The following is a 23,248-nucleotide window of genomic DNA, read 5'->3' on the forward strand; positions in this document are numbered from 1 at the left end:
GACGTAGATTCACCAATCGCTATTTCGGGCACTCACGGACATACGTGCTCGTTGCTAAGGGTATGGAACGCCATTCACGGACACGCACCGTCCCTCGATCCTTTTCACCTAACATATCGCGTACGAATGATTATGTTTTCCTCTCTCTTCCTACCTCCCTCCCTCTTTCGCCTTTCTTTCGCCCCGTGTCTTTGTCGAGAGACGCGCAAATCGCTTTGGGGTAGATCAAGAAGTCGACTACGCGAACTCTTGGGAAGGCCACTCGAGCAGCGGCCGATTGTTTGATCGCATCGAGGAGACTGACTTCTTTCTCATTCCATCCTCAACGAGTCATTCTTCCCTTCGGCTGCCATCCTTCCTCGACCGTTAACGGTCGACGTGTTCTCCTTCACGACCCACTCTCCAGTGATTTTCGTCTATCTGATTCGCATAAGGTACTGGGCAGAGTTGGTAAAATTGCAGCCGAAAAAACACATGTTGAGTTAGTAGTAATTTTTCGTATATAAGGTATAAGATATAAATAAAATACATAAAACATAAATTATTAAAATGGGAAGAAACAAAGAATTCTAATGAGACACACAGTTTTAAGTTATTTTCTTACTGGGACATTTAACATCTTAGGTATTGGGACATTTACCTTAATTTATGGATAATAAGCATTTGAACAGTCGCATAGAGCTTCGCCCGAATTTCATCATGTTCCTCGGCTCGGTGAGCAGCTTTCATGGGAAAGATCGTTAATGGAATATCCATCGAGGAATCGCGAACGGTCACGAGAGACAATAGCCGCGGCGAGACTTCCCTGTGTATCTTGTCGCCGCTGGTTGACAGCGACAGGCAGTGACACGCCTGTAAAATTGCTTCTCCGGTGCAGAGCGAAAGTTGCCTCGGCTCGGCGGGCACACAGGAGACAATTTTCGGGGGTGTGAAAAATATTAATAACTCCGCTGTTGCAGTAAGGGACGAAGGGCTTCCGAGTAAGGGATGGCATAGAGTCGGAGGTCGAGGGGGTGGTTGGGTCAGAGGAGGGGGTGGCAAGTGTTTCTGTCAGTTTAATAGCTTCGCGCCTGCCCCCCTTCAACCCCCTTCTCTCCTTTCGCCCCACGGACTCACCACCCCACATGCGCACACTTTGCCACCGACATTACGGCATCGTCACTCTACGTGTCAGAAGTTGCGCTAGACCTAGAACCTCCGCTTAGATCTGATAACCCTTTGATACTCCCGTTATTTATTACCCCTCCGCCATCGCCGTCATCGACGACGTTCCACGTCCGACGTACTCGAATCGATCACCCTGCTTTCGGTCAGGCCGCGCACACAATCGGGGATGAAGCGTGTGTGCGCGTTTAGAAGCGTCGCGCGGTCGTTAATGCGTTGGCCATTTTCTTGAAAAACTAATTTTATCACAATAACAGTGTTTCCAATAACACTTTAAATCGGGGTAGAAAATTTGAGACTCAGAATGCAAAATGTCGAGCAGGGGTGGAAATTTACGTGAAAATGAAAATAAAAAAGTGGGATAGCATTTTGTGCCTGGGTCTCTCGCTTTTCGAGAAAATCGATTTCGAAAATGTTGTACACGCGAGCTTGATTAAAACTCGATTTAATGGGTCTCGTTACAGTTGTCCATCAAGCTTGTCTGCAACCTGCTACGTCACTAACTGGAGTAACTACTAGCGGTATTAACTTTTGATTTTCCCGCGACAAGAGCTTGCAGTGAATCGAATCTTTTCCTGCATGTTGCTCGTTTTATTTCAGTTATCTCAGAGACAGAGTTCCAGATTTTATTCCACATTTTCTTTATTCTTGTTTCGTGGAAAATCCCCGACCCTTGATTATGCCATTTGTTAGGGGCCACCCTGTATGAAGCACGCGCGATTTCACGAGGAACGAAGGCTGGCGAAGGAGGTGATATCTACATCTGAGGGTGGCGGAGGGGGAGATTTTTATGCCGGTGTAAATCAAGTCCCCAGGCCAAATATTGCGCGGACGACGTTCGCGTTGAATGAAGGAAGGGTACCGACTACGCGGCCATAAAGAATGATATAACTGCACGCGACACATGTCTTCCTGCCTTTGAAACGCACCCATATCGCCTCCACGACCTTCCTTTTCGCCGATTTTCGCGGCACATTGGGAATGAAGATTTGTTTCGACGTCTTTGGCCCGCCATTCATCTTCGTGCTCGTTTCTCTGGCTCTCTGTTGCTGTAGCGAAATCTGGGGGATTTAAATGTCTGTGCCTTGTATACTAAGGAAGCTTGAAGGCGAGTTGATCGAATAACTAACGCAAGATTTTTTTATATCCCCCCCTGTATTGGAAGCTATGAGACGAAATAACGGAATTCTTTTGGAAAATGCAAGGATCTGGTTTTAGTGTCAGTCACAAGTTTCCGTTAGATCGCAACGAACGGTCTCGAAATTCTACTCCTTTGATTGACTTCAAAGTCAGCCTGACGGACCACATCATGGACCACAATGAATTGTCAGAGGTGGTTGCAAAAAATTTAGACAGGCGTGACAGCTACTTTTGCACAGAAAAAGGTGGCCGAGTATGTCCAATAAAGACTTGGATGGCTGTTCCACTGACCCTGACTCTGCGTGGGGTCCTTCCACGTTCTAGAGTGTTTCCCGATCGAGGGTTCACGCAATGGAAAAAATTTCACAAGCTGATACTTGACCTTTGCTTGCCAGCGAGTCGAACGTTTGCATGCATGTTGGGTTCTTTTGGAAAAGGCTCAGGTTACCAAAGCAAAGATAAAACTTAGCGATCAGATTAATACTGAAGCAAAGTAGGATTTTGGTTTAACGATTCGAGTGCTGTCAAGTCTTATGATATGATAAAGAACTGTAGTGGAAGCTATTTGAAAAACGGTTGTAATGTAGAATGAACATAAAAATGGATTGAAAACAATTTTTGTCAAAGCTAAAATTCATTCTGTACGTGATCAAATTTTTAGTGTATTTAGCGTGGCTCTCAGTGTTAAATAAAGATTGAATCTTTGAGAAATTTAGTTGCATGGCATCTGGAGCAAAAAATCTATAAAAATTTGAAAATTTCATAAAATAAAAAATGATTGATAGGGTATCTTCTCAAGAAACTTATATTTCAAAATTCCATGCGTAAATACTTATGTAGGTACTCAAGCATACGAGCAGTTCACATACATTAATTAACATGACCCACAAAAAAAAAAAATGATGAAGGCACTCAACTAAAACATGGCCAGAGGTCTGCTGAAAAGAAGGCAACCCGATCTCCAAGGTTCAGCCAGCGTCGTGTCTCCTTGGTTATCAGAGTCACGTTTTCTGATTCTTCCTCTCCCCCTCTCTGTCTATCGCGGCGGTCTCAGAGAGCCACGCAGACAGTCACAGGCAGCGAGTTCCTCCACCAGTGTACCTTCGCCTCTTCTCCCGTTCTCGTTCTCTTGCTCGCTCTCTCGAGGGATGCTGTGGTGGACTGGTGGGGATCCTGAATGCGATAGGGGTTGCTCCGCCCGTGGGCCAACCAGAAGTCTCGATGGAAGCGGCTCCGCCACACCCCGTGGATCGTCCCTGGCTTCCCTCGGGAACCCTCGTCGTGCCATCCTCTTCTCAACAGATTTCGGGTCGTCTAGTCTGCCAAGAGCCAGCTGACACGGAGCAGCGCTCTTCTCGTCATCCGTTTCTTATTTCGATCGCGTCTGACCCGAGCTGCGCGCCGCCGAGCCCCGTCCTCGGCCACTCGTAGCTACCCCCTGCGAGCACTTGTGCCCCCCGCCGTCCGAGCAGTGCGCCAGGAACCTTTTATCGCTCGTGTCGAAACGATCATGCGTATCGATCGATCGATCACGGACACGATTAACCCGGAACTCCCCGCGACGCGATCGAACGTTGGATTGTGTTGACGTGTTACTCGTGGGACTCTTGTGATAGCATGTGCCGACAGTGATCGCGAGTTCTTCACCCCGAGGAGAGACGAGATTCGGAGTTCCGTGGAGGACAGCGTTCCAGCGTTCGCAAATGAACGGTCTCGATTTGTCTCGACCTACGGTCGACTACAACATGTACGGTAAGGTTTGTTTGAGTAACTGTGTTATCGTGATTGATAGAAGGCCACGGGTACCTGAATTGCAGCGCGTGTTGATGGCTACGAAATGAATGTGTTTAGAAAGGAAGTGAGATTCTGAGACTGTTCAGACGATCGAAGGTGAAGTGCCTTGATAAGACTGTTTATGTCTTGCGCGTAGAATATCACAATATTATACATCGCGTCTATTTTTATCGAATACAGTTTTCACCAGTTTAATCTGGTTATCTTTCATTAGCTGCCGATTGGAATCCTCAGTGTCAGAGAAGCTTCTCGATAATGCCCACCTAGAACGTAAGATCGTTCTCCCTTTTCGGTTAAATCCCGATTAATATTCCAAGCTGGAAGATGTCATTTTAGTCGAGTTACAGAGAAAGAATTATATCTCTCAGGCATCGACAAGAGGAAGCTGAACCGCAACCTATCAGGAAGTCAGCATGTAGAGATTCCTCTGTCTAATTTGGTCTGCCATCTACTGGCAATTCCGTGACGAAGTGATAGCGTTATCACTGCCGCAGGATAGTGGTCCTTGCCGCGGGATTCGACCGCGGTTTTCCCTTCCAATTAACTACGTTCGCCGAATTCGTCTGATGCAAGGCGACCCACACCTCTTCGAGTCGAAACTGAATTCTTGTTTTGCGATACTACGCTAATAAGCGTACCTTCGTATGCTTTCCATCAGGATCTCCGTATCGCCAGGATGTCCTGTGTGGTCACGGTAATGCGGTCTACGCGGGTGTGAACACATTCCACGATGCAATCGCTCTTCCGACACCCTGGCGTTGCTTGCCAATTTATTTAATTATCTTTTCCGGGATCCAACTGTGAATATCTCTAAGCGATATGGTTCTGCGTTTCTTGAGCGTCGAAGTACGTAGTTCGTCGCAGTTGATAGGGTAATTTAGAGCCTCAGGTGACCAATACAAATATTTTAGTTGTTCTGTTCTAGGTATTTAGATACCAATATGTTTTGATATAGTTGGCAGAGACCAGAAGGCTGTATTAATCGTGTCTCATGGGAAATTCCCTGGAAAGGATTAGAGGGAATGATTTCAATAATACTGTATATTAATATTGGGTTTCTGATGAAGTTACAGTGCTTGCTAAGCGCTGGAAAATTTTTTCCAGGAGAATACAGCTTGCACTCGAAAGCCTCGACAATGAGAAATGTATAATATTACGCTGTGAAAGTCTCAAATTTATAATTCATACGATATTTAATTCTAGAACCAGTTGACATAAAAGATCACTATTTAAAGTTTCAATTAAATCGAAGGTCTTACACTTCTTTTCATAGATATCTATTTAGTCACATGACACAGAGTTACCTACACTAATAGTAAACTATGTTTCGGTCCAATTTGTACACCAAACCATTTACGATCAAATTTCATTCATATTCATCTTTTCACAGAACCTAAACATCTGTCAAGTCACTATAGCATCAATCAAAAAAAAAAAAACAAGGCTTCTCTTCCCCGAGTTCCAAGTACATTAATACCCTCTAACCACAGCAACCTGCTTATCCACCAGGAAGTGGAGTAGCTCCGAAAAAAGTGGGAGTGCGTCGGTCTTCCCACGAATAAATTCGATTCTCCGAGGCAAAGCGGCACTTTACTCTAATCGCAGCTAGAAGCCTCTCGAGCCGCTATCATCGGGGATAATATCGCGTATGGTTGAACAAGTACTCGTAGTTCTGTCAAGGGAGAGGAGGTGCTTGAGCACTCGTGTCCCACAGGAGTCAAAGACCCCTGGCGTCGAGAGTTTTCCAAATATTATTGCTGCATCGTATCGACTAGTCGCACGAGAGGATCTCGAGCTACCTATCCACGAGGGGGCCCTTCCAAACTGTCCTCGGACCTCTTCTTTACGATCATTCACGAAAATGAACCGGTAGACGGGATCGTGTTTACCTTATCGATCGGCCCGGATTTCCGTCTATCAACACCGAACTGATACGCGATTACCCCTCCCCGAAATCGCGTGTTTACGATTATTTTTAAAGGACCCCTTGACTCCGCCCGATGCTGCCTGATACCGAAGACATCATTCTATCGACAGCAGCCAGTGCACGTCCCCCCGTGTCTCTATCAACGAGTTTTCGTGTTCATTGGCCTACTCGCAGGATCACAGTTTCCTTTTACGACTCTCGAATCGACGGATCCTTGATCCGCTGTTTGTTTTCTTGTTCAGAATGGAATCGAAGCTCGGCCTCGTAAAACTGATATTTTTAACGTTTTATTACCCGCCACGCCGCGGTGATATCTCGATCCTATTGAGTCTCGTGGCGTTGATTCGAGTGCGTCCCATGGTCGGATCGTAAAAGATCGACAACGTAGAATACTGCAGGCCCCCTTTATGCGCCCTCTCGGATACACCTGCGAGCAGGCCGACAATTTGCTTAGCCGCGGATTCACAGAGAGCTTACGCCTGTTTGCAGAGGACTCTCGATCGTTGCAGGTCTCTGTGTCACTCCACGGACGCGAGCAGACCTCCTAGTTTGTTTTTAGATAGCCGATACAACGGCGGGATATCTTTCGATTCGAAGATAAGTCGGGTATTAGAAGGGTCCTGTCGTATCCGGCCTAAAGTTATGCAAACAGATTCAGATTCGAAGGAGGGCCCTGTGCTTTTTGAGCATCATTGCGCTTTGGAACGAAACGGATCGGTTGTGAATGGAGTATTCAGGGAATTGAAATTATGTTGAACCAGAAATTTTTTGAATGGCAAAAAGAGGTGAGGAGTTGATAACAGTTCTCGAGCAGGTGATAAGTAGAGGCTACGTTACGATTTAATGCTGCATCGGGGATCCCCTGGTGGGGGGATAATAAAGTTCCCCGCTTATCGCGACAAACATCCTTGCCTCGGTCGCATCGTGAGCGCTGCAACTGAGAGAACGACCAACGGTCCCAGCAGATAGTGTTCGATTGCCACTTGTCCTTGTGTGCCTAGGATTTCGGTCAGAGAAAACGACGGGGGTCACAGCAAACAACACCAGATCCACACTTGTCCCTCCCCTTTGTTTCACGATTCTCTTCAGCCGAGCCTGGCCTCGTCTGCGCTCGGTAATGTGACCTTTTCCACTTGCCCGAGAACAAACCTCGTTACGGAGGTTTTTCACATTTCCACGGGAGCAACCAATCGATAGGAGTATCGTTTTAAAAACACATTTCCTTCGACCCTAGTGCTCGCGAAAATCTCCACGGGTAAATTGAATTTCCACCGCTCTCCGAGCTAGTTTTCCTTGCGAATGGGTCTCACCGCGAGAATAGAGGCAGCTTGACCTTTTGACCGGGTAATGCCACTGGGAAACGTGGAACGCGATCAACTCTTTGTGACTTATCTTCAGATTGGATTATAGAGAATGATCCTCTCGCTTGGAGACTCAAATACAGTGTCCCCACAAAGACATTATATTGTAGGCCTCTTAGGTCACAATAGAGTCCAGATCCACTGTCTTCGAGTCTCCAAGCCAGAGGATCACTCTGTACTGTGTATAACTCATGTTCTAATTACTCTGTCTTAGGAAGCAGCGACGAAGGCGAGTCGACGTCTGGCACGGCTGCTGGAGGTGGCGCAGGAGCCAGCGAAAACGCGGAAATGGAGGAAAACGGATCGGTCCGAGGCAGCAACAGCGCTGCCAGCAACCCAGTGTACAGAGACCTGAAGGCCCTTCACGCGACCAGCGCCCACGACGTGCCTCAAGACTACAATCCCCAGTCGAGGCCAGCTTATCAACGCTACTCGCCTGTCATGGACAGGCACCAGGGCTACGAGAAGGAGCACAGGCCGCCGTCGTCCAGGGACGAGGAGAAGTCCTGGGACTACAGCAGCGACAAGAGCAGCGATCGGAAGGAGTACTCTAGACCGCAGGACGCGTACAGGAGCGAGGCTTACCGTGAGTAATAGAATTCGATTTTCCCCTTTTAAAAGTCACGGACTGTCGTGAGCCCGCGTAAGCTAATTGCGTAAATTAGAATACTGGGTCAACCGCGGTGCCTTAATGTTACGAATTACGGTGTAAATTGCTGGGGGACGTGGCGCTTAATTGTCTGGATTAGAATAGTGGGTTATCGCGCGGTGGACCTCTGTGCGCGGTTATCGAGAGGATTTAATTTTTTAAATTGCTATATAATCGTCGGGGAGCGTTTATGCACTTGCTCCTCTCGTCGATTAGCTTCTGTCGTGTGGCCTGTAATTTCTGATCGAGACTCAGCGATAATTTCGTTCGATTCGCAGAGGACGCGAAGCAGGAGCTGAAAGAGCAGTCCAGCCGTGACTGGGTGTCACCCGTGCCGGAAGTCGAGGTGGGAGGCTCGAGTCCCGGCGGCCCTCAGGTGCGAGCGCGGAAGGACATTCCGCGAGGTGCCAGATTCGGCCCTTTTCTTGGGAAATGGGCGAGCGAGCCGTTCAACCCCCGCTACGCGTGGGAGGTAAGTGGTATTTCTTACGCGCGTACCCTTATCGCTTCCCGTCGTCCTCGTTCTTACAGATTTTCGAGACGTAGGTAAATGAAGCAGGTGGATCGATCAGGTTTACCTTTGTAGAATTACCGATAAGTCTTGAGCACCTAGCAATTGGACAGAGGATACTATTATTATTCTTTTAATCGATTTGACACACTATTTCAACATAAAAATCGTTCTTTCTGTATTAATAATTTAGAGAAAAGAAAATTTAGGGGTGCGTTGTTATTCTAGCTGTAGTATGAACGATACACAAATGTGTTGTTTTAGATTTTGTTTGGCTCCAGCATGTGACGTTGTCTTCAGCAATATTTAACCCTTAGCCCTCAACTGCTCTGGTGGAATACCTTCCCAAACTTTATTATTATACTGTAGAACTTTATGCATTTATGAGAAATTTCAATATACGAAGAAGTGCAGAATCCACACAATATACAAAAATATATAAAATATAGGAAGTTAAGTATACTTTATAATATTTGGAAGATGGATCAGATCTTTAATCATGTCCCCTTTCTCCAGCTCTTATTTGTAAAAATGGAAATTCACGTAGAAATCCGCAATCTATCTATTACCAACACACTTCACGAATAACAGTTACAAAGTGACACACGAGGTAATGTGACTTAACTGGGACATGTGATTTACTGGGACTTTAAAAAGCTATGCCAGGAGATAAGAAAACTACCAAGAAGTACATGCATAATTCCTCAGGTTTTGCAAGGCCCCACAAGAGCAGTTAAGGGTTAAAGTCATACGTGCCTAGAAAAATATATCTAATTATTTGGTGGAGTTTGGAAAGGGACGTTAGGGTTTCCCGCAAAACCGAGGATTCGCATGCGATATCATCTCGCACAGGGTCCTCGTGGAACCGTTTGAAAGATGATCGATCTGTTTATGGCTCGGGATCCAGCGGAGGAATACTTTGCTCGAAACCAGTGTCAGTGGGCTCGCTGTCCTCTGCTATAATCCAGGGTATTATCCGGCAGATGCCAAAGACGGGAAAGCAGGAGAGAGAGTGAGAGAGAGGAAGGGAAACGGACAGACAGAATCGTCTCCTCGATTCGATGGTAGACACCTGGTCGGTTCGTTCGTCGAAGGTGTCATCCATGTTGACAGATCTGTCAATTGGCTTACCTCGACTGGTTCTCTCTCGGTCTCCTTCTCGTCCCACTTCTGAAATTCCTTCGACAATCCCAGCAACGTTTCTATTTGGGCGCGTTTTCAAGTCGACCGTAAAATCGGCGCATGAAGTCAGAATTCAGAATTTAGAATTAGAGGAGGAGTCTGTGACATCTTTCATTCTAATCATGCATTTGTTAGCTTGCTTTAGAAAGTCTATCATCTTTATTAAGCATAGGCACACACGACTGACCTTTCTATCTGACAAACTTAACAAATTTTCTTTTTGTATATAATGGATAAGAAGACACTGAATTTATAAAACTCTGTTGAGTCTGTAATCGACCTTCAGCTAATTGTTGGTATCCTAAAAACTGAGAAATAGGTATCTACAATAGAAATTTCGTTATCGAGTCAATTCATTTCGATCCTTCTCCCGCGGAAAATGTTTCCCATTATAAAGCGAGATTATGAGAGAGACGGGGTCGCTGACTGGCCGCGTACCGGTCCAGGGGGTGTGATAGATATGATAGCGGCAACGTTATGTTACGTTAGCGCATGTCGCACTGACAAAATGTAAATGGCTCCATCCATCTAACTGCCGACAAAAAGGCAGCCGGGGCCAACTGTCGGACCGGCGATTACAGGATCGATTAAAGCCAAACTACCCCTTCGTTTCGTCGGGCCGATCTATCAACCCCACGCGCGTAAACGTGCGAGCGCACGAGCGGAGAAAACATCGCGACAGTGATCTAGCCTCGAATTCTCACCGTACCTCGAATGCCCTTTAAATCAAGGAGAGCTTTAACAGAAGTTTCACTCAAACAAGCGAAGGAAAATTGCAACTTTTATCTTCCCTTCTCTGTAGAGAAGTTTCCCAAGTAGGAGAAAGTTTATGTAATAGAACACAATAGCCGAGAACGATTTACATCAGACTCGGTACCGAATCCATGCAACGGTTAGTGGAAAGATCCTTTTCTGAAATTGGAGAAATCTAGACTGGGGATCCCTTTCGATCGATTCGCACGCTATCCCCTAATCCTAATCCTTTTCTCACATTCTCGGGGAAAGAGGCGAGTCTCTCAGCAGGGGATGAAAGGGCGAAACTGGGTCGATCTGAGCTGAATGATTGATAAACCGTTATCATTAAACACGCAAAATCTCATTGGAAATATCTGTCATATATTCTCTCTATATTCAATATTTAAACGTAGAAAATATACTTCAGAATGAAGCATTATTAACATGCTACATTATTGCATGATGTCTCCACCAAAAAGGGGGAAAGCAAAAACCCCTAAAACCGAAATTTTTCCCCAAATTTCGCCGACATTTATTCGCCGCGTACACACCTGAAGCAGAACGAAGGGAGCTATGTCGAGGGGTGGTTAGATTCGAGGTATCGCCGCTATCCCACCTGCCACGCTGGCTGGGCCTCGTTTTTCGGATCCTCTCGGAGGGGTGGCAAACGAGAGGAAGCTAGGGGGGATTCTCTCTTCCGGTTGCGTTCTGCTCGGTGACGCGTGATCCGCAGAACTGGCGGCTCGCGGCGTGCCTTCGTGGCGACTAAACCAATCTTAGGCTTAGCTCAGTCGGCTGTGAGACCCTCGCACCGAGGGCACGGCTCCAATTTACCGAATGATCTCGAGAAGCTGCCTTAAATGATCAATCCTGTGGCGTTTATTGCATCGGCGCCATTTGTTCCCTTTGAAAAATGATGTCTCTGGCTTCCAACAACCACTTTAATGTGGCTGATATATTTTGTAAGATCTTCTTTGATCTCTTCAAAGCTATTGTTAGATCTTTTTTGGAATTGCAGGCTGAAAATAATTGACATATATATCAAAGTTCAAATTCGAATTTTCGAATTTAATCGATGGAAATAAATTTCCAATTCATTCTGTGATATTTTAGCCAAAATATGAAGCCTACTATTTCAATCTTGTGTTTCAGGTAAATGTCCTAGTAGTTCCATGTCTTTAATTTTATTCAATTTTAATCTTCAAGTCTAATATATTAGGTTCATCTAATTAAAAATAAAAACTGGTGTCATAAAATAGAATCTTCATTTTCTGGGGCCTCGTAATTAAAGTATTGGGACATTTACCTTAGGTATACTCTTTCGTAGAAAATACTTCCTTCGAAAAAAAAGAAATTGCACTTGTCGGAGCAGATCTTGATACTTACTACTTGTTTTTCAAATTTACATTTATTAAAGTCTTAATTATCTTCAACCTACAATTATTAGGTTTCAAATAATTAAACAACAGCATGCACCCTCTCTCAAATGTTGAGATTCCCGTTTTCAACGCGTTTGATTTCCATATGGGACGAGGGTCGCACGCACCCCCCACTTGTCCTCTTTTCGGTCGGCGCTCATCGGCATATTGGAAGCATCGTCAATTTTTCCGCGTGATCGCTGACGGCCCCTCTCGAGGTCTCTCCACGCGAGCCGGCTGGCTCTTGGAGCGGCCACGAGGGAGAAAAAAGAGCGGAAGATCGGTTGTTTTTCATATTGAAGCAGGCACACGCGCCACGCTGATCGTGCCTGGGCCACTTTTTCGGCAAATCGGCTGGAAAGTTGCGCCATTAGCGGCGTATGTCGCTGACAAATCATATAAATGGCGAGTCCTGAGCGTGTCGTCGCAGAACCACAGGAACCACCGCCTGTCTATAACCAGACACATCCAGGCCACAAAATGGAACAGAGAATCTAGTACAATTACAAGCTCTTTCTTTTATCTCCCTTGCAGAGATTTGCGAAACGTCACTACAGCCCAATTTCTACTTCCGATGAGCCAAGCACGAGCTGAGCCAAAGGAGTACCCAGATGAAACACTTATCGATAGTGTTTTATCATTTATAATCGTGTATTTATGATTTTTCGCTAGTATGTATATTTGCTCGGCTCGTGCTTGGCTCGTCGGTTGCATAAATAGACCCTAACACACCCTTCTCGAATATCCCCGAAAGCTCCTCATCGAAATAACAATGTCTTTCACAATGGAGTGCTCCTCTTTGCACGCCTACCACTTACGCGACTAATCTAGGTCCACCGAAAAGGTCTCCTCGAGGAACGTAGGTGGTGCCGAGGGTTGCATTGTGGACGTTATTAAATTCTCGCGTCGATCTGGAAGCACGTAGACAATCGACGTGTCCGTCGTTCCGGCCGTAACAATGCACAACATCGGTGCCCATTATTCGTGGACATTGTCCAGGTGAACTGGTCTTTAGGGCGTTGCTGGAGGTCAAGCCCCGGAAGTGATTCGACAATGAGCCACATTATGCGCTCACCCTCCCTCCCCTTCCTTCTCCACCTTCTCTTCCTCCTGGTTCAACCTTCGTCTTATTAACTCGGTGCCCCGGGGGTGCGTCACTTGCGACGCGCGCGTATTCCATTCTCGTCGTCGCGTCGAGTCGCCAGCGGAAAGGTGCTCCAAGGAGACGCGGTGACCTTCGGTTTCTCAAGGCGTAGGGTTACGCGGCTGTTGATTTTCGCCAGGCCATTTGAATTTGAAATCGGAGAAAGAGGCGTCGAGACGAGGGAAAACGCTCCGCGGCAGGAAACAAGTAACAATCAGCGGCGCGGGGATAGCGGCCATTGTGGGGCCTGTCGTGGCGGGACGTCAAAGAATCCCCTGGTCATCTATGCGAATCTACCGGTCAAGGGGTGACTCAGCCCTGTAGAGGCCACTTTTGCACCCCTTTCGAGGCGAATTTTTGGGACCCGTCTCGGCTCGATTTTTAACCCTTAGAGTACAAAGTTGTGATATGGATCTGCTGTTTCGTGAGATGTAGTGATCCACTTGAATCGGATGAAAAAGAGTAGAAATGAAAATAGAAGCTACTATGTAGGGTGATTAGTTTATCTGGAATCGATTATCCTAAATGCTGTTTGCATTGTAAGTACTGTCAACACCCATTAGAGGGTTTCCAGTTAAACTAATCCTCCTATAGTGGTTTTAAGCCTACACGGAAGAAAATGTTAAGATGAAGTTATGGAAGTGTTTTGTAGAATTTACAAAAGTACTGTAACAGTAATGAATTTAATAGAGTCACTAAAAGATGAGTCTGTAGATTTAACAAAGCTACCCTTAACAAGTATAGTATTGTCACACTATTCATATTAATTCAACTTTCAATATTTACTATAATTTACAAAAATGAATGAACTAAAAAATTGCAAATTTGTCATATGTCTTTGTCAGTCATGTTTCAGTAAGTCTGCTAGATTGTTATAATATTAAAATTGTAGATTTTTTAAGAGAAATTGAGATGTGTCGTTCTATATAGAACTGTTCGCCCTGGCCTCACAGTGCTTCAAAGCAAAGGTATGCGAAGAAGCCTAGGAATGTGACGAAATAAAGGCGCGAAATAGTTTCAATTTGGCATGCACCAAGGCACGCATATGTTATGGGCAGAGGCTGGACTGCAAGGGTCATTGGTTAACTAGCCCTTTTCTCGAGGATCGGGTTTTTGATTGACAGGTCTGACCAGGCTCCTTCGTGGCTGCACCTTCTCCTATTATGTTAATAACGCTATGATACAGCTTTATGCTTCTCGAATCGTTAACGCTTATATTTTGACATTTAAATGTACTGGCAACGAGTTTCTTGTGCACCCTTCTTCCCCGACACCCTATCAGAAAACGTTGGCCGACTTTAGAAAATTAGAGAAAGTTCTCTGGGCATCTCTCAGATACGATTATTACACGTGTCCCAGCGGCCCTCTAAATTTCGTCTCGCAAAAGGCTCTTCGGTCCTCTGTGTACTTTGCCGAAATGATCTCGGCTGAGAATCAACTACTAAGGCTTTAACTGGCCTTTCTTTCTGTCAAACCAGCTGTAAACTCGGCTCCTCTCGCTTCACCACCCCATCGTACCCTCGGCTTCTCGTTTCTCTCTGGGGTGGCAACGGAGGGTGATAAATCTCGTCCGCTCGTTACCCCACTATCTGTCGATAATAGACATAACAGACACGTGTTGCCCGGTCGTCAAGCTGACCCGGCTGTCCTCTACAATGGAGACGCGTCGTCGGGATCATCGTCTTCAAAAGAAGTCTTCTTGCTTCTTGGCTGCTGGCCTTTCTCGACCCTCAGCTCCACCCCCTGACCCGTTACAATTCACCCTCTTCAAGAGGCAGCTTATGTTCTGCCTCGAAAAATTCAATTTTTATATTAATCTTTAAACCTGTACTTCAATTTTACATTTGTAGCTCTTGATAATAACTGAATAATGACTGTATCATATTAAGGTTGTTATGCAATTGAGAATAATTTTGGTCATCTGAGTGAAGTATGCACTACTGGCATTAATGACTATCTTAAGGGGATGTTCTTAGGTATACTATTTCTTCCAGAAATTTTCACTTCTAGATTCAGATCTTCTATGAGATCTTAGAGTTGCAGTAATGGCTTCTATTGACAAGTGTATCAGAAATATGTATTGAGAGAACTAGCAAAATCGCAGACATATCTCTAAAAATTTTTAAACCATGGGAGTATGTTCAAGTTCCAGGGTTAAGCCTTTGCAACACCGTGAACTTGCAACATGCAACACCCGAGACTCAGACGGCGGTTAAAACTTGGAGAGTTGATAACGAACACGTTGCCTCCCTGGTTTCTCATTGTCACCAGCCTCTGCTCGACCTCCCCCTCACTTTCCCCTCTATCTTTCGCACTCTGTTCCTGCCGTTTGGGTAGTTCCATGGGGTTGATGGCGCTACAGCCGCCGGATAGGGCCTCCGCGTGTGTAGGAAGCCGTTCCTCGTCTTCGCCGGCGTGAACTTAATTGAACTTGTTCGCCAACTCATAACGAGAAGTCAAGCAAGTGCTCTCCCGGTTATAATTTACGGGAAACAATCGGCGCCTTTGATGTGCCGCCAATTGTCTCGGATCCGCGGAACAGTTACTCTCTTTGGGGAGGTCGGGCCAGGGCGACGAGAGACCTTCGCGATTACAGCCGCCCCGATGAAATTTCTAAATCTTTTTAGCGAAACCACCCTCTTAGACGTCGACCCGACTCGCGTCTTCAATAGAAACAATGCGTTTGATGCGGTAACCGAACGGTTTCCGCTTTCGAAAATCTCGATCAAGTGCCTCTCCCAATTGCCAAGGAAAGCAGAGTTACTAACAGTGGTAGCTCGAGCCAGACTTTCCAAAACTCCCTACCACTGAAAAGGGATGCCACGCGATTAACTGCACATTGGCTTAATTCTAGTTTCTCTTAAAATGACCAATAACCACAAATTAATGAGTCTCTCGTTAAACACGTCTCTCATTCCATCGACAAGCAATCAATAGCAGTCACTGATTTTATACGAAAAAACCAGAGGAAACCTTCACAGCTTTAATATTGATTGAATAATTTCGTTGATAGTAAGGGCACAAGTCTTTCGTTGAGAAGTTTTGCAGCAGATCATTTTTTTTAATCGAATCTCTGTTTTGATTCTCCCAGTCGATTTAGGTATTTGAATTATTGGGAAATTCAGAGAGTCGAGATATCCATTGGCTGTGTTTCGCGCGTACGTCTACTTAGGCCGAGATTGGCAGTATTTGGTGCGCGCACGGTTGACAGATTGTGTGCATACGAGCGCGCAGGTCCCGCCACAATGACCGAACTAATCTGGTCCGGTTCACGGAGGTAGCCCAAGTTCAATATACACAGGAATACACTGTGGCCTGGAGGCGTTCTGTGTGTGCCTTCCGCTATTGGCCTGCATTAATCACGACGCCGTTGGCAGCCTTGAGCTACGCCGGTTCCGGCGTCGACTTAATTGTCCCGTACGCTCTGGCTGGAATTCATGAATCGGGATGCACTTGCGTTAAGGAACTGGCCTGGGCTGGATCCCAGCGGTTTCGGTGGTAAATAGTGCACCTACATCTCAAGTTTTTTGTTATTGGTGTCGCGTGAATGATTAGAGACCAAGCTAACTTTTTATTGATATCTTTATTGACATGTGCAATTTACATGCTTTGCTTTAGGGGATATAGTAGATCATAATACTGGTATTTGTGTTAGAATCATTCGATAAGGGAAAAGATGAAAGCTCTAGTTCAAGTAATACCTTAAATGGCTGCTATCTCTTAATTTATTTAGATATTATATTTCATTCTAGGTAATTATCTATGTTTGAAAATGAATTCTTGCTGGTCGTCGACAACCACTAGAGCCTCTCTAAAAATTAAGAACAGAAACGTCTGAAGTTTCATCCCTTTGAGGGAACACCCAGTATATAGAGGGCTAATGAACCGTGTCAATACATAATTTCCAGGGGCAGAGGTAATTCGTCAAACGGGAAAACATTATGACTCGCTGTGAGGCTGTAAAGAGCTAGGGCTTATTTTAGAGGGTACAAGAGCGCCTTCTTCTCGAGGAGAAACGAATCATCCGATTTTGGCAAATTTTCTGGCAGGCTCCTCTAATGATCGATCATATAAGGGGCTGGCAGTGACGCGACTCGGATATAATTTATACCGCTAGATACGCCGAGGGTAGCTTCCCTTAGGTACCCTGGAAGGGGGAGAAAGAGGTTCGAGTTAGATTCGTGAGCATACACGTCGGGGGTGGCATCTGCTGCGCGTTAGACACGGGTCGAAGGGCACCGTTTGCTCCGTCATTACTTGCATTACTTTCCTGCCAGGAGTCAAGTGGGTCAAGTACGAGAAAACATGTATCCGCTTTGAGGGGAGAGGCTACTTTCCTAGATTACATAAATCTAGAATTCTTGTCCTCTTGTTCTTCCTGCGATCGAAATTTATGCGAATTCACCTCTCGATGGACATCACAAGCTGGCTTTGTGAGCCGTCGTCGCGGCAATGGACTCCCAGAAATTAATTAAGGACCGACTAAGACTGGCAGGAGGCTCCAAGAGTCGTCTACGCTCTCCTCCCCCGCGGAGCTTTAAACTAAGAGGAAATTAAGCAAAGATGTCGCCATGGCTAATGCCGCGTTCGGTCGGGGGATTGCGCTGCCGCTACTCGACGCCCGGAATCGTAAACAGCCCTGTTATTTAGGGGATGATAATTGACCGTTTCGCTCTCCCCGCTGTCGCCCAACGAATTTCTCGAAACTCTGGGAAATTCGCCGCTGCGTCGGGGCACACGATGTTTACGAGCCACTCTCTTTCTCCAGCGAGGGGACGAAAATGGAATTCGATATGCCATTGTTGCGTCACACGACGATAATAACGACTCATTGTCGCTTCTCTATGATCTACATCGATCGCGATGAACTCGGTCAGCTCCGACCTCTTATTGGAGCCTCGATCGGTCTTCCCCTCGAAGGCGTGGCAGAAACTTTCAATATCATAATCGCGTCGAGATTTTATCGGGAATCATTCAGAGAGCGGTTCGACTGAAACACAGCGATGCCTCGAAGTTGACGAATCGAGTAAGTCGGGGGTGGGTTTTTCCAGGGGAAGGACACGCTGTGTCGGCTAAAAGCATTTTTGCGTCGGCCATCACGGGACTATCATACGCTATCGATCCGCTTTATTCATAACTTTTGTCCCTCGTTACCACCCTGAACGAGCCTCACTCTTTCTGTCTCTCTGTCTCTCTTTGGCTAGGAGTTACACGAGGATGGTGAATACGCCTCGTTTATTCTCGCCCCCGCGTTCAACTCTTCTCCGTTGTATAGTGTCTCGTCTCTTGAACGAGAATTTTCCATTCTTTTTCCAAGAGCTAGAGCATATTAAATGTATTAAGTGTATTAAGTGTATTAACTGTATTAAGTCGTGGTTTTTAAACTTCAGAAGGAGGAAAATTGAAGGTGCAAAAGTCTTGTAATTTTGGAAGTACTAGAAGTATGTATAATTCTACTTAATTTCTTCCTGTGGGGACCTCAAATGTACTGTTTCATTTTGAAGTTTTTTTTTTACAATCAAGCCTACCATATCAAGCACCAAATCAAGTAGTTAGAACTTAATCATTTTCATCACTAAAAAAGTAAAAAATTTGACACTAGAATTATATAAGCTAGCATTTTTGGAAAAAGTGGTTTGAAGTCTTAATAGACTAGCTCTGATATCCAGATACCATTTCATACTCCTCGAGGACATCTTTGAGGAGATCCGAATGGATCGATCCAGGTAGTCAGGATCCACGATATCTTAATTTGTGAATGGACACGTTCCACGTGACGGCCCCTTCCGCCAGATTGAAACGTCGAGTTCGACGGTCGAAGATCACGATCGTGGTTGATCCCTTGGAACGTCGAAAACGACGCGGAACCTCGCCGATTATGAGGGTCCATTCATGAGGATCCACGAGGATCTGACGCGTTGTCTAGCAGCCTCCTTTCGGGTATTTTCGGTAAAACCCAACCGACGTAGAAAGATCTTTCGTCGGCTGGTTTTTGTTGGAGGTGTGAGGTTACAAAAGGGAAAAGAGGAGATCGCGTGTTTTGTGCGACACGGTTGTGTCCTGCAGGCCCCATGCAGGGCGGCGAGGATTCGCTGACCGCGTGTCCTGGAGATCAACCGACGCCCAGGATGCGCCTTGTCGCCTCTTATCCCTTTTTCACCCAGAAAGCCTTTCTCCTCGCGTGGATAGACAAATTGGGATATCTTGGTTTCGGAGGAATTCTTGCCAATGAACAGACTGGGACTTATTACAGAAATCTTCAATACTAAGTGAATTTATTTTGGGAATGCAAGAAATACTCTATTTCTTACGATGTTTTAAGTTAAAAATTGTAAATTTTGTCTGATTTTATATTGTTCTAATTTCTTAAATTAATTTCTTAGTTTTTATACATAGATAAGGTTTTCTGTGTGATTTTCTCTGACCATCTTTTTAATTATTAGGCAGTTCATCATAAGAACATGTTGGACGTTTGCACATACAGTATTTTTCCAGTCCCCTTCACTCCTCGCCAGTTTAGTCGCCATCAACTTCTAAACACGGTCTAAGCGTCAGTCGATTTTCCAGAAGCGTTGCGTGGAAGAGGCTGAAGGCTTGGCGAGGAAAATCAGTGTGTTAACCGCGGATGTAATTAAAATGGTCGCGCATTTCTGCCAATTTTAGCAATTTCGCGCGCCACGCCGCTAAAGAGGCTCAAGGAATCATGCAATTATAATTTATTCGCGTGTCGCCCAACCAACTTTCCCTCGCTCCGCTCCCCCGTTCCCTTCGTCTGCTTCCGTTCTATTCGTATTCTCTGCTCCCTTTGAGCTGTTTTTCCACGTGACGGTCTGTCGTTATTGTTCGAAGATAATACGTGTCTCGTAATGAATTCTTTCCCGCTGAATGGCGCTGGAACGACGAGGGAGGAATTCGCGGAGAATGAAATTTGGAGTGTCGCTTGTCGTCCACCCAGAAGAGGCGCATTTTCGCCTTAATTTCAAAGAATCCCGACGTTAATGCGCGTTTCGCTTGCAACGGGAGAACTCTCAGAAGCTTGCAGGCCTCTCGGCCGCAGTCTTCTGTGGAACGATTATGGCTCTGAATGAGATCCACGGCTAGACAAATCTGTCCTACGAATTGTTAGCACATGTCCACGCTCGCCGACAAAGCGGATAGAGGTCCCTGCTGGGAGGTTTACAGCCGGAGTCGCCTTCCGAAAAGTGTCAAAGACTCGTGCGAAGATGAAGGGAACGAATGTGGAGCTTGCGACGAGCTGAAGCAGAATGTGTATCTATCAAGGCAGAGATGGCTTGGGTGTAGTTATGTCCTTTGGAAAAAGGCTAAGAATTCCACATTTTAATGTTCAAATATCAGAACATTTGAGAATATTTGAACACTTGAGTTTTAGAATATTTCAGACCTTGGACATTTGAATCTTAAAATATTACAGAATTTGAATATTTCAATAGCTGAATATTTCACATTTGGAATATTCGAAGAATTGAATACACAAAAACTGGGATATTTGAAAATTTGAGTCTTGAAGTATTTAAAAATTTCAGTATTAGAACATTTGAAAGTTTGAATCACTGAGGTACCTGAAACAAAGGTATTTGTATACTTAAATATTCAAAAATTGTCAAATTTGAATATTTGATATTTGAATATTTGATATTTGAATATTTGAATATTTGAATATTTGAATATTTGAATATTTGAGTATTTGAGTATTTGAGTATTTGAGTATTTGAATATTTGAATATTTGAATATTTGAATGTTTGAATATTTGAATATTTGAATATTTGAATATTTGAATATTTGAATATTTGAAAATCAAGAAGAAGATAAATACTGAAAGAGGGATGATATCACCCTCAAAACTTTAAATCGTGAGTTTTAACAGGTTTCCTTTATCCTTTGCGAAGGATCCCTGCACCAACGAGTACCAAGCAGGAGCATCATTGTCGAAGGTGTCATTTGCGCGAGATCCTAATCTGTCGCGTTACATGACAAGAGAAGATCCATTGTGGTGGCTCGTTCGTGCCCATCTTCCGGAAACGCTCCTTAGCATCCCCAGTAGCTAAACTGTCCATTATGAGCTTCCAAGGTACCCCGTCTCGTTTCTCTTTCTTCGCTTTCCTGCTCGACAAACTGTCCCACTTCTTGTTCTGGGTATTATAGGGTATTACGAGTTTCCTTGCTACCTGAATTCCGTGCGTCGTTTAGTGATACTCGGAGGAACGAGTGTGTTGAGAATTGAGATCATTGATGCTGTCGAAATTTTAAGTTCGAGGAATATTCCACTGTATGTAAATTTTGTATTCTATATTTTAAACTATTCTACTTGAAATTTCTTTCAGTACTTTCTCCAGTGAATAAGGTAGACAAAATTGTGCTTAATTCCTCTATTGACATCAAAACCAAGGACTCAAGCTAAAGAGTTAAAACAACATGACTCGAATCGAAACGAGAAGTGTCGAAGCATGAACAAATTCTTCGCGGATCATCCGATGTTTTCACAGTTTACTCGAGCCGCGGATTATCCAGGGTAGACGGCTGAGTGAGCTTCTCCACTAAGGACAGTCCTTCGTCTTCCAAGGCTCGGTAACCCTGATTACTTACCTGCAAGGTAGACGCTTATCCACCTGCGAGATTCATTGATTTTTATGGGCGCAGCTAGTTGCTCTCACTACCGGCAGGTGGTAGAGCGAAACCTTCCATTCCTGAGGTTTCTCTTTCAAAAACTTTTCAGATACTGTGATAAGCATTTTAAAACCTCAGAGCAAAGAATCTTAATGAAAGAAAAATAGAAACATTACTTACAGAGATACCAACGATAAAATTGTATCAAACATTAATAGCATCAGAGGGTTCCCACAAAGGGATCAGAGACAACGAGGTCCTCGGTGAAAGTGCAAAATGTGTTTACAGCGTGAGACGAGGGTGTCAGGGGAGAATTAGTCGGGAGAGGCATCGAGAGGCAGGGTGTCCAGGGGCGTATCAGGGTGAGACGCTTGGTCGGCCAAGCGTCTCGGAGCGTTGCGTGGCGCGCCCAAGACAATTGAAAAAATCACTTGTCTCGGTCTGAAAGTAGGGAGTACACCCCATTGGATGCTGGGCAGGAAGTAACAGTGGGCACGCTGCGAGAGAGCAAGGGTGACGATGGGAGGGCGATATCCGTGGGCGGTAGTCCGTTAAACCCAATGTCCCGGATCCAAAACATTGCGGTTCGCCTCCGGAAATTCACATTCGTTGGGACTATTTTCCGCACGTGCACTGTGCACTTTGCATCCACGAGTGTTCCTTAAATATTCACTACTGACACCCTGCTTTCTACATTAATAGCAAAGGCACGTCGTTCCAGTATGTCATATTACTATTGAAGCATATTATCATTTAATACTTAGGTATATTTAGACTTGGTATCTTTATGCTAATTTCTATTATCATAAATAGGATATTTAAGAAAGTGGAATCTAATTAATCCTAGAAAGATCAAGTGTCGAGCTGTTACGTAGAACGAGGCTAAGTCCACCCTTATTTTCGGTCGAAAGCCAACGTTCAAAGAGGTGTATTTTAGAAGTACATCTATCAATAACTTTAAATATCAGAAATATAATAAATAATTTTCTACAAATTTTGGAGATAAGAAAAGTAACGTAAAGATTATTTTATTATAAGTGAACAATTATTCTTCTTTTAATTATTCTTTTTCTTCATTTCAAATTTCCTATTTCCAGGTCCGTACAGCTGGCAGCGGGGTAAGAGGTTGGCTAGATGCATCCCACGAAACGAACAATTGGTTGAAATATGTCCGCAGCGCCAGCAGTCCGCACGCTGTTAATATGCGACACGTGCTCATTGGCGGCCAGGTAATAAACAGCAGTTAGCATCATTAACTTTCGAATGCAAAAATTAGATACAATTTCTGTATGTCTACCGACAAATTATTGAACTGCTACCAGGGTTATTGATTCGCTTAACGATCACTATTTCCGGTCGCATTACTAATGCACGTTTCGCTAATTGTTTACAAGTATCGATTCGTGTAACTCCCCATCAAGTATTTAGGAATTCGATTTCCATCGCAACTGACACACGATCGACAGTTGCAGTTAATAGGAAGGAACAATTACACGGTGTCAGACACAGTCATAGTTAATTTCACGTGTGCCAGTGGAACTAGTTGTAAAAATTTGCTGTTCTCGTGACTCGTCGACTAATCGACGATAGAACTAAA

At 44.9% G+C, this 23,248-nt stretch overlaps 1 protein-coding gene across 1 annotated transcript in view; it reads left to right on the plus strand.

The window, feature by feature from the left end:
- The first annotated feature begins 4,007 nt into the window (after window positions 1–4,007).
- Window positions 4,008–23,248, plus strand: part of LOC143178054 (transcription factor hamlet) — a 30,979-nt gene continuing 11,738 nt past the window's right edge. The window contains exons 1-4 of the mRNA XM_076376479.1: window positions 4,008–4,056; window positions 7,601–7,972; window positions 8,314–8,507; window positions 22,749–22,880. Of these exons, the coding sequence (XP_076232594.1) occupies window positions 4,008–4,056; window positions 7,601–7,972; window positions 8,314–8,507; window positions 22,749–22,880 (747 nt within the window). The remainder of the gene's footprint in view (window positions 4,057–7,600; window positions 7,973–8,313; window positions 8,508–22,748; window positions 22,881–23,248) is intronic.

Source organism: Calliopsis andreniformis, chromosome 4 (assembly GCF_051401765.1).
Source record: "Calliopsis andreniformis isolate RMS-2024a chromosome 4, iyCalAndr_principal, whole genome shotgun sequence".
In the NCBI taxonomy this organism is placed as follows: domain Eukaryota; kingdom Metazoa; phylum Arthropoda; class Insecta; order Hymenoptera; family Andrenidae; genus Calliopsis; species Calliopsis andreniformis.